At 39.8% G+C, this 12,045-nt stretch overlaps 1 protein-coding gene across 15 annotated transcripts in view; it reads right to left on the bottom strand.

Annotated features, from left to right (window-relative positions):
• Positions 1–2,859: 2,859 nt before the first annotated feature.
• The window catches only part of TRMT9B (tRNA methyltransferase 9B (putative)), a 75,748-nt gene continuing 66,562 nt past the window's right edge, over positions 2,860–12,045 (bottom strand). For all 15 annotated transcript variants that reach the window (XM_074383921.1, XM_074383931.1, XM_074383925.1 and 12 more), the window contains one exon: positions 2,860–11,834. In XM_074383921.1, coding sequence (XP_074240022.1) covers positions 10,801–11,834 — 1,034 coding nt within the window. In that variant the 3' untranslated portion in view covers positions 2,860–10,800. The remainder of the gene's footprint in view (positions 11,835–12,045) is intronic.

Here is a 12,045-nt window from a genome sequence, read left to right as displayed (position 1 = left end):
TGCCAATTTTAAATTCTGCAAGATCAGATACTGAATCTTTTTCCCATAAAATCTCCAACAGCACCTGGAAAGTCCCTTATCTGTAGGAATTGCTCAGAAATTTTTGAAAAAAAAAAGCAAAGAAATGGCAGTTTTAAAAATTGAAGTCTTTAAAATGATAGGGAAACAAGGTCTTTATGTCCCAGTGTCTTCTGTTCCTTTCTCAGGGTGGTTACCTATTTCAGGTCCCAACATGATACGGTAGTGAAAACACTCTAGTTCTTCATAGATCACCTCATTTGAGGGCTGAGAGCTCACAAGATGGCATGGATGAGGGGTGCTTCAGGACAGCTTCTTAACCCTTGAAGCAGGAGAGTTCTATCTGTATGGGGCGTGCAGGACACTTAATCCTTCACACTGAAGTTCCTTCCTTAGCCAAACAAAGGAGTGTAGTGTTGAGTTAGGCATCCTAACAATCAGCTTCTCCTGGAGTCATCTTATTTCATGGAACTTTGCGGTCCAATTACATTTCTTTTAATGAACAACTTGTAGTTGCCTCTGGGGTGGGACCAGTGATGCTCCATGCAGCAAGAACCAGGTCTGTGGAAGTGGCCTCACATGTAGTTTGAAGGTGGCAGTGCCACTCACTTCATGCCACGTGTGAACACAGGAACCTTTGCCAAGCTTCCCGGGCATGCAGGCTAGTGCTCAGGCTCAGTGCTACATCCAGGGCTATTCCAACAAGGTTTCTTCCACTCCTAGGTGGTGTGTGGGGAGCTCACGCTCACTGGTACCACCAGCTGCCCACTAGTGGGGCTGTTCCCACTCTCCCCTCACTGCAGCCATCTCCCTGGGTAAACTCTTTGAGGCTCTGGCCTCTCAAACATGAGTGGGGTTCACTTCAAAGTGACTGTGAGTTCTCTTCCGGAGCAGGAGAGCTCTAACACAGGCCTGCCTACCCTGATTTTCTAGGGGGTGGGTGTTGGGAAGAAAGGAATATCTCCATCTCAACTTACGTAACATGCCCTTCATTTTCAGTTATTGTGAGATGTTTCTTTGCAAGAGAAAGATAAAGCTTGTAACTGATGGCCAAATATTGTTCACTGTGGTTTTTGTTTTTAAACTTGGATGATTAACTCTGAGGACCAAGCCCTTATGATCAGTTTTCATCAGTTTTCAAACAAAAATCTAACAAATAAATGAACACGTATTCTTCACACTGGAGATTTCAGAGAAGGCTGAGAGAGGGGACCTGAACCAAACGGCCTGAGAGGAGAGGTTGTTTCGTAAGAGGAGACTTAAGATGCAGGAATTCAACAAAGCTGGGACATGAGCCTCCATTGACAGCTGATCCCAGGAGCTGAGTTCCATTGGCCAGGGCCAGGACGACTCCTCCCCATAATGCTGAAGGCAGGTGGGGGATTGGAGGCAGGCGAGAGAGCTCCTCTGTTGCTCATTTAGAGTAGATCCTTTAAAATGGCAAATGATTGGCCGGGCGTGGTGACTCACGCCTGTAATCCCAGCACTCTGAGAGGGCAAGGTGGGTACATCACAAGGTCAGGAGATCAAGACTATCCTGACTAACACGGTAAAACCCTGTCTCTACTAAAAGTACAAAAAATTAGCTGGGCTTGGCAGCATGCACCTGTAGTCCCAGCTACTCGGGAGACTGAGGCAGGAGAATCGTTTGAACCCGGGAGGTGGAGGTTGCAGTGAGCCAAGATCACACCACTGCTCTCCACCCTGGGCAACAAAGTGAAACTACGTCTCAAAAAAAAAAAAAAAAAAAAAAAAAAAAAAAAGTGCAAATGATTCTTTATTTCTGGAGGTCAGGGCAGGCGTGATATGGAGGATAGGTACTGTTGTCTGTTGATATCCATTGGGGGTTGGTTCCAGGACCACCTTGGCTACCAAATCCGTGGATGCTCTAATCCCTGATATAAAAATGATGCATAGTATTTGCATATTACTGACACACATCCTCCTCTATACTTTAAATCATCTTCAGATTCCTTATAATACATCACACACTGTAAATAGTTGTTATACTCTATTGTTTAAGGAACAATGATGAGAGAAAACGTCTGTACGTGTTCAGCACAGACACAGTCTCCTTTTTTCAAATACTGCTTGAATCTACAGAGGTGAAACCCAGGGATCCGGAGGGACGACTGTGCTGGGTGGAAAAGTGACTGGAGCTGGAATGGCCTTAGTCAAAGCTCCCTTTAAAAAAACAATTGGTAAAAACATAAGAGAAAAAATTGTAGATGATGCAGAATGTTTTTTTTTTTTTTCAATTGCTAAAGATGAATAAACTTAGTGCTGTAAAATACCCTAAACACAAAAGGCTGTAGGATGGTGAAGGAGGAGACGATCAATGAGGAACTGTGGGATCAGGGGCATTTCTTTGAAGATGGGACCTGAGGGGGCGGCAGTATGACCAAGATATGCATGGATACATAGGACAGCTACCTGCAGTAATGCACAGGACAGCTACCTGGAGAAACGCACAGCACAGCTACCTGCAGAAACGCACAGGACAGCTACCTGCAGAAACGCACAGGACAGCTACCTGCAGGAACGCATAGGACAGCTACCTGGAGAAATGCTAACACAGGTGTATGTGGAGGAATGCAGGAAGAAGCATATGGATCTGGATCTTGGCTTTGCAAGTCACTCCTTCTCGGAGTCAGTGACTTCCAAGGTTTCTGGTATCCCAAGCATCTGCTGCTTTTCCTTGCCCTGAGGGTGCACATACGTGTACTTGCATGGGGATTATTTTCTGTGCCCTGCATCCAGGGATGGGGTGGGGAGTGAAGCGTACTGACGTTGACAGTTTCCTTCTGATTTCGCCCATTGAGAAAACTGCAAAACCCACTATACATCTGTTAAGTATATAATTTTGAAGCTGAATTCATGCTTAGATAATTCAAAAACAGAAAAGGAGCACGAAGATGGAAGAAGGGATGGCTTCCAAAGACAGTAACTAGCGGCGTTTTTAAACTGGGAGGTTTCTGGCAGCGTACAAAGCACATGACTGAGGTCTGACTGATTCTTGCCAAAAGGTCAGCACAGAGAGTATTTATTTGTCATCATTTTTGTCTTTCAAGCAGCCACCTGAGGGCCAAACTGATGCTGGGGGAGATGGAGTAGCTTCTTCTGTCACAGGTGAGGAGCCATCAAGCTGCACGATGCCAGGGCACCATCTGCTGCAAGATTGCATCCCCTCTAAGTGGCATGAGAGCCACAGCAGGGTGGGCACAAATCCTCCCTCTCTTCACACCCCCACGCCGATAATGAGCTCACAAGCTGCATATGGAGCAGGTCAGGAAAGAGAACAAACTTGCCTGCCTCTCAAGCAATGTTAAAAAATGACATCCTTTCCAGATTAGGCGCACATTCACATGCATCCACTTTTGGATAGTCTAATACATCTTTATCAATCTCAAAATATGTCTCTTTGGTCAATAATATTCTTTTAATAACCCATTAATCTATTATTAAATAGTTAATTTTGCTTCCCTTAGATAAAGATAACAGAATTCAAAGACAAACTTGCCCATTCTGTTGAAGTGTAGTGAGAGTTGACTGTGTGAATTGAACAATGCTTGGCCTGTACAGAATGGAGAAGAAAGCAAAATTTTGTTCTTCTGGGAACATTTTTTAAAAATACATTGATACGTAACAAATAATTGAATACATATCATAAACATACAAATTACACCATTTTAAAAAATACTTACTACAAAAAGATCCTGAACATTATTGGTTAATGCAAATAAAATTTCTTCACATTATTATAAGAGTCAAAATATTTTCCATCTATTTGTGCTTTTAAAGCTATTGCTAGTTTCCTCTGGGAAAAGCCAAAATAACTGTATATTGTAGAAAAATGTTTTTGCACTTTTGACCCAAATACATATATCAACACAAGAAGAGGCACAATAACATCTAATAATTGTTTTAAATTTCCCTGAAACAAAAAAAAATCTATTTATTCAATAAAATACATTTCTATGGTAATTGCTAATGTTATGTTTTCATGAGTGCACAAAAGAACTCTTTTTTTCTTGGTCACCACGAAAGCAAACACTAGATGTCTAGGAATATATACATATATACGTGTTATATATATTTACATACATACATATTTAAGAGAACATATAAAGAAAATAGGACAGTTTGCACATACATATTCAAAACCTCTCAGAAATTTCATTTAGGTCCACATTAGTGAGTCTTCATGGATTGCCAGTATTCTGTGTAAATAAACAGAGAAGAAAAACAAACTTTAGCAGTGGAGTCCCTCCTCATATATTAATAGAAAATCTAGTTAGAAGTGGTATGATTAGCTCATAAGAGGTCAGGAGTTCAAGACCAGCCTGGTGAACATGGTGAAAGCCCGTCTTTACTAAAAAAAAATACAAAAATTAGCCAAGAGTGGTGGCACGTTCCTGTAACCCCAGCTGTTCGGAAGACTGAGGCACGAGAATTGCTTGAACCTGGGAAGCAGAGGTTCCAGTGAGTTGAGATTGTGCCACTGCACTTTAGCCTGGGCGACAGAGCAAGACACTGTCTCAAAAAAAAAAAAAAAAAAAAAAAAAAAAAAAAAAAAAAAAGGAAAGAAGGAAAGAAAAAGAAAAAGTGCTTATCACTTAACCAAATCCTTGCTGAGGGAACATAAATTTAATTGTACCTTCTTCAGGGAATTCAGCATCAAGGTAGACTGGCTACAGGTTAACGGCAGTGACTCACTCATTTTTCAATGTGGAGGTAATATTCATAGAAAAAGCAGTATTCCATGTGGAGAAAATGTATCGTTTCCTGTGGATTAATGATTAATTGGGTTGGAGTAAACTTTACTTTCTGCAGCTCTAGTATTTGTCAAATGAAGATCCAATTTGACAATCAGCTCTTACAAGTGGTCCCTCAGACTGGTCAGATAGATTATACTATAGCTCCAGTCCCTCCCAAATAAAGTCATTGAATATCTGTGCATAATCAATTGGGGAAGACCCATATCACGAGAGGACAGGGTATGTGACATAACTGAAATGATTCACACCCCTGTTAATGTGTCGTATACCGTAGGATCCCTGGGAAATTAAAAATAGGACAATTCAGCTAGAATTTTCTCTTTGATCAACTCTCTTCGGTTTCTGATTGTGCTCTCATGCTGAGCCCTTTCCATTTGCATTACAGTTTCAATCCTTGGTTGGTAAGAGTTCTTTTTAAATGTTCGCACTTCAATTTTGTAGATAACTGAGGTTGCAGATATGGAGTTTATACTATTAAAATAATCATAATTTTGAGTTAAGACTGGAAAAAGAGGAGTTAGGCATTATGGTTGGTTGAAGCTCTGTCAATGCTTCCCTGATTCTCTTCCACTTCCGTGGATTTCCCATCTGTCGGACGGGGGTATAATAACACTTACCTCATATGCCTCCTGATGGAATGTAGCCTGTATCGTGCATTTTTCTTTGGAGAAAGATTACAATTATGGCATTTGAAATCCAAGTATATATCTAGAGAATGTGGGAATTACTTGTCATTATGTAATTTCTTATGAAAGCATTGTCTAAAATAGCAGATTACAGAACAGAAAAAAATGGGTGCAATTGCAGGAAATGAGACTGAAAAATAATTCAGAGTTAGTTTATGAAGGGCCTAAATGCCACCCAAAGGAGTCTGAATTTATACTGTAGGACATATTATTTTCTGAAATATATCCCACAGAACGCTCGTGCTACAGGATGTTAATATGTCTAGGTCAAGCTAGATTAAATCTAAGCTTTAGGGTGGTCCTTAAATATGCTAATATGCATCGTGATTCTCTAAGGGAGGGTTGTTTGTTTTTCTCAGACGAAACAATATAACTTGGTAATGGGCACCCAGGGAATATGAAGAATGTTTCAGCTTGGCACATTTAGGGCAGTTGATTCTAATATTCTGGGCACCTTCAAGATACCAGACAGTCATTACCTTGTATCGTATGTAGCCAGCACACAGCAGATTGTGTATCCAGCACACAGTAGGGCTTAATAAACAAATGGAGTGAACGAAATATCTGAATAGTCCTCAGTTACCTTACTTACAAAATGGGAAAATAATATAATTGCTAATAGATTGAAGAGTTGGAGAAAAGTGGTCCCAGAGTATTTTGACACCAAGAAATATTTTTTAATTCAAATAAAATTGAAACAGATTTACAAATGAAAAAAAGATAAAAGGGAAAATATATTGAATTACTGTCTAGCTGTGTAATCGTTGCTTAACCTTTCCGAAGCCCATTATCCAATCATGCTTACCCTGAAAGGCTTAAATACTTTAAAAACCACGTGAGTTGAGCCCAGGGGTGGGAGTATATGATGTTGTGGTTAAGAGCAGAGGCTAGGAGCCAGACCTGGGTTTGAATCCCAGCTCTGCCTCTAACTGTGTGATACCTACTATGTGTGTAACCTTAAACAATTCAATTTCTTTCTCCCTCAGTTTCCCTCATCTGCAAAATGGGAACAATAAGTATACTTATCTCAGAGGGCTGTGGTGAGGACTGTAAATGAAAAAATTAATGTTGTGTATTACAAAACGTTCACAGCTATTCTTATTTCAAATTTTTTATGTAATAGGAAAGAGATGCTGAGGCCTGCCCTAATTTGTTCTTCTTAGACTGCAGCTGATTGGCTGGTGCTTGGTCCCCATTTCCTCCTTCCTCCCAAACTGGGTGCTCACAGCTCATATTTAACCAGTGCCCTCCCTCACCAAGTTCAACTACTGAGGTAGACTTTCTGTTCTCCAAACTCATATATATATATATATGTGTATATATATATATATATATATATATATATATATATATATATATATATCTCCACAGTGCTTTTTTTTTCCCATTAATATTCAGGTGCATTAGTGTTCCAAGCTGGTTTATATTTGGATTGTTTTCTCTCTGGATCACCTCCAAATGTTTGCCCATTCGATTGATGACCTCTTAAAAGACAGACGAACTCTTAGCATGTAAAATTTGGAAGGAAATAAACAGGCACACTAGAAATAAGAGTAAGTACTATTCTGCATGGAGATATGTGATGAGAAAAGAGAGCCAAACCAAACTCCAAGATGTCTGTGTAGCTGGTTTGTTAGTGTCTTTGATATACTGGTGTCATGTCATCACTACACTGGCAATTGAAAAAAATGTAAATAGGTGCTTGCAGCATGGTTCCCACAATAACATTATTTTGATTCCATCCTTTGTCCATGTTAATGCACTTTCCCCCAAATCCTTTGAAGGTTCACATGGAATTCCTTAAATAGTCCAGAGAGGCATCAGGAAAGCAACAAGGTTTTTTTTGAGACTGAGTTTTGTTCTTGTGGCCCAGGTTGGAGTGCAATGGAGTGATCTTGGCTCACTGCAACCTCTCCCTCCCGGGTACAAATGACTCTCCTGCCTCAGTCTCCCAAGTAGCTGGGATAACAGGCATGCACCATCAACCCGGCTGATTTTTGTATTTGATAGAGACAGGGTTTCACCATATTGGTCAGGCTGATCTCAAACTCCTGACCTCAGGTGATCCACTCACTTTAGGTTCCCAAAGTGCTGGGATTACAGGTGTGAGCCACCACACTGACCCCCAACAAAGTTTCTTAAGAGTCTTCCAATAATCCCCCAAACTCTCTCTTTTATTTCAGATAGTGGGAGTCTGTGCTGATGCCAGTAAGTAAAGAAGAAAGAATGAGAAAAACAATGTGTGATCTAGTATTAATAAGGAAGTAAGTGACCAAATTACTCCAGCTGGATCAGTAGACTCTATCAACAAGCAAGTTGAGGGTGACAACCCTCACAAATGAACCATCTACATTTACCCTCACTGGTGACTTGTGTTTCCTTGTGAGGACAAGTAGGCTTTTTAAATGATCAAGATGTTTATATTAGTTTTGCTCTTCAATAGCTTTTTTTAAAAAAAAATCCAAAGGCAGAAGTTAAATTTAAAAGAGTTTTCATGTGACCATCCCAAAGAGAGATGATCAATCACCAAGTTAAATATTTGTATACAAAATAATATCTGGAAGCACAGATTCCTGTGTTCATCAGATGACGACTGAAAGCCTTATTAGTCACCATGCTTTATTTACACCCTTGTCAAAATTACATGAAAATATTTCTCTCCAAAGAACTGTTCTAGAAATCCCTTTAATACAAAGTGGTGTGTGTGTCTAAGAGGTTGTTCAGACAGTTTAGCTCAAAGGCTACGCTAGCAGTCTGGTAAACTGAATTCCACCACATCATGATTTTCAAGTGGCAGGCTACCACCAGAAAGAGATGATTTCAAGTACAGATTTCTAGCAGCAAGGCCAGTATTAAAAACCCATGTGAAAATTGGCTTCAGAGAGAGGAAAAATCCATTCATAATTCAAAAGCCGTCACACATGAGTTGTAAAAACATTTTCAACTCTGAGAACCTTTTCTTTTTACCAAGAAAACCACTTACAGTCATGGTTTAATGTCCCAAATTAAGAAATAGAAGACACTAAATTAATTTTTAATTTATGCTCCACTTATAGCCGTTTTCATTCGTCTACTACTGCAAAATGTACACTGAACAGTATAAATCATATGCATCATTTCCACCAGACAAGCTCATCTACCAAAATGGTGATACCACAATCTTATTTTGGAGCCAAAGAGAGTTATAAATATCAATTGTTTTCAGATATGCTTTAAAAATAGTTCCTTTAAGTTTGTTCAAAAGTAACATCATTACCTTAAGTTACAGCATAATTATTAAAGGAAAAAAGAACCCAAGAACAAATGAAATTCATTATTATTTTACTACTTTCAGTGGAAAAATAAAACAAGATTCGGATTTTCATCCAGGATAAAGTAAAAAGACTCCTGTCAAATGTCAATTTTCTCATTAATGAACTATTTGAAACTGTATTACTGGGTCAACTTATTTCTGCTTGTCCTAAGACTCTAGACCTGCCTTAATTATATCTGTGTCTCAGGATCCATCACATAGATTTAAATCTAAACAGATTCGGTGACCATACAGCGTTCAGTCTATTTGTTTCTCTACAAAGTGATAAATTCAACCTTTAATCAGTAGAAGTCAATTCTGCCTGAATTCCTAATATAACTAATAAAATGCCCAGATACAATTTTAAAGGGTACAGCAAATCCCAGTCATACCTCTGCCAAGGCTAACTATGCTGTACCTTAATCTGTTTGTTCTCAGAGCCAAAATCAGTGCTTCACCTAGATTCCCCTTTCCTAAAGAGTCCTTCAACTCAAAATAAATGCCTAGTTCTTGATGCAGAGTCATCACTAGTCAACCTTGGTCTTGGATATTCATGCTTCTAATAAACGTGATGATAATAATCTTGCTAATAAGCAATAATAATATCAATCTTGAATATTCATGCTTCTAATAAGATTGGAAGAATATCACTTGGGTACTTGTTGGAAGAATATCACTTGGGTACTTGCATAACTCCTAGTACCTACATACTCCACTCCTTACAAGTTAATCCAGTGCCTTTATATTATTATTATTATTATTTGAGACAGAGTTTCACTCTTGTTGCCCAGGCTGGAGTACAATGGCCTGATCTTGTCTCATTGCAACCTCTGCCTCCCAGGTTCAAGTGATTCTCCCACCTCAGCCTCCTGAGTAGCTGGGTTTACAGGCACATGCCACCATGCCCGGCTAATTTTGTATTTTTAGTAGAAATGGGGTTTCTCCATGTTGGTCAGGCCAGTCTTGAACTCCTGACCTCAGGTGATCCGCCTGCCTCGGCCTCCCAAAGTGCTGGGATCACAGACATGAGCCACCGCACCCAGTCTATTCTATTATTATTATTATTATTATTATTATTATTTTGAGACAGAGTATTGTTATGTTGCCCAGGCTGCAGTGCGGTGGCACAATCACAGCTTACGGCAGCCTTGAACTCCTGGGCTCATGTGATCCTCCTGCCTCAGTCTCTCGAGTAGCTTGGATGACAGGGATGCACCACTACACCTGTCTAATTTTTAATTTTTTTTATAGAGATGGGGGGGTCTCGCTATGTTGCCCAGGCTACTCTTGAACTCCTGAGTTCAAGTGGTCCTTCCACCTCAGCCTCACAAAGTGCTGAAATTATAGGGATGAGCCACCATGCTCAACCTAACAGTGCGTTTAAAAACCTTTTGGGCTACATTGAAAACATTATCATGTGTCAACTTATTTTGAAGCAAGTTTGCTTATAATTTAGAAAAGTCCTTGCAACACTTCTTGGGTCTCTCCAGTCACTCAGTTTTCTGAAAACTTTAAGTAGAGCAAGACCTTGGCAACAAAATAACTCATCATGGTTCAATGTATTATCTGTGCAATGGATTAACTTTCCCTGTTGTCTTGCACACTGATCTCAGTTATAACCTAGGAACCAGAAATTATCCCCCTCACTTTATAAAAATACTGTTTGAAAAGATTGTTTAACAGCATCATCTTTTTAAACCAGTGTGCAATACTGAAAATCACTATACATGTATTTTATCCTTCAGGGGTTAAAAAAATCTTAACTGTACTGACAGGCATTTTCTGTTGCTTCTTCGGATCTTTTATATTAACATTTAAGCACTAATGCCCTTTGTCAAGTGCTTTCAGTGCCAGGATCTGTGCTTATTCAAAGTTAAAAAGAAAAACAACCAAATAATTCATAGTCTCTGCAGACAAAGGATTAATGGATTAACAAATAATAAAACTGAATGCAATCTCATGTAACCATGTCAAACCTAGCGAAAAGAATGCGGTTCATCTTTTGGAGTTGTCTGAAAGGATCCAATCAATCACAACTTCCCTTTTTCTCTGCAATGATACACCAGTTGCCATGATCGTTCCCAGAACTCAGGATACGGAGCTCTGACACATTCTCTTTGAGCAGACCACAAAGCTCCCCTTCTCGAAACACATGATAGTAGCGCATAAAGGCTCTGGAGTCCAAAATATCAGGCTGTGGATCTTTGACAGAAATTGTATCATCTGGGTTGGAATCTGTGGAATCGACTGCAGAAATCCTTCTCAAAATTTTACCAGCAGAAGGATTATCATCTTCTAAGTTACCCACACCCACACAAGTCACACTAGGATGAGTGCTATCCAGAAAATTCCCCCCTCCATTTCTCATTTCTCCTTGATGGTCTCCATTTAAATGCTTCAGAGTGGCTGGTGCTCTCAGCCACTCTAAGTGCTTTTGAGAAGAAGGTTCCACAAACACTTCCTCATCTACGCTTTGCTCTTTTGTTGCAAATGGCTCCTGGTGATCAAAGTCTAAACTAGAGTGTCTGGAAGGCTGGATTGTTACAGTGCTATTGGCCCAAACTTCGGTGTTTTTCAAGGGTCTTACTCTTTCAATTTGCTTCCTCAGAGTCGATTCATCCAAAGATCTGGAGAAAAACCAAGAACGAAATGATTTTCCTAATGTGTTGTAGAATCCATATTCTTCCTCGCCTTCCTTAGAGATATTTGCAAAACAGGTTCTTGCCATAGCAGGTTCATAGTCCACACTGTGGGACCGTTTTGAACCACACTGCTCTTTAAAACAAACAGAACAGCTACACTTGGAGCAAGGAGGATGGTAAGGATGGCTTCTTTCTGGGTGTCCACACTGCCTCTTCCTCCCAGATTGGCTGGACTCTGAGAAAAGCTGGGAACACAGGGCCCTGTTCCATGGAACAAGAACGTCTTGCTTCTCAAAGCGTCGATTCTTCTGTTCCATTGCCCACACATAAATCATCAGCTGGCCTCCAGGAACTAAGACCCTGGCCATTTCTTTTATTGCTCTGATTCTTCTTTGTTTTGTAGAAAAATGATGTATGACTGAAAAAGACAAAACTAGATCTCAATGTGTATGCACACACATAAACCCACACACGTATATACTGGTATTTACCATATAACAATGATGACATTTTGACATCTAGTAAAACCTTATTTTCTCCATGGCAACGATGACAGAAATAGCACAGTCCTGATTATAGGAAAGACATAATTTTTAGCTTTGGCTCCTGTACTTTAATATTAGATAGCT

The sequence above is a fragment of the Saimiri boliviensis genome, chromosome 13 (assembly GCF_048565385.1).
Source record: "Saimiri boliviensis isolate mSaiBol1 chromosome 13, mSaiBol1.pri, whole genome shotgun sequence".
Classification (NCBI taxonomy): domain Eukaryota; kingdom Metazoa; phylum Chordata; class Mammalia; order Primates; family Cebidae; genus Saimiri; species Saimiri boliviensis.
Note: the sequence above shows the minus strand (reverse complement) of the source record. Positions and strands in the feature narration are given on the sequence as shown.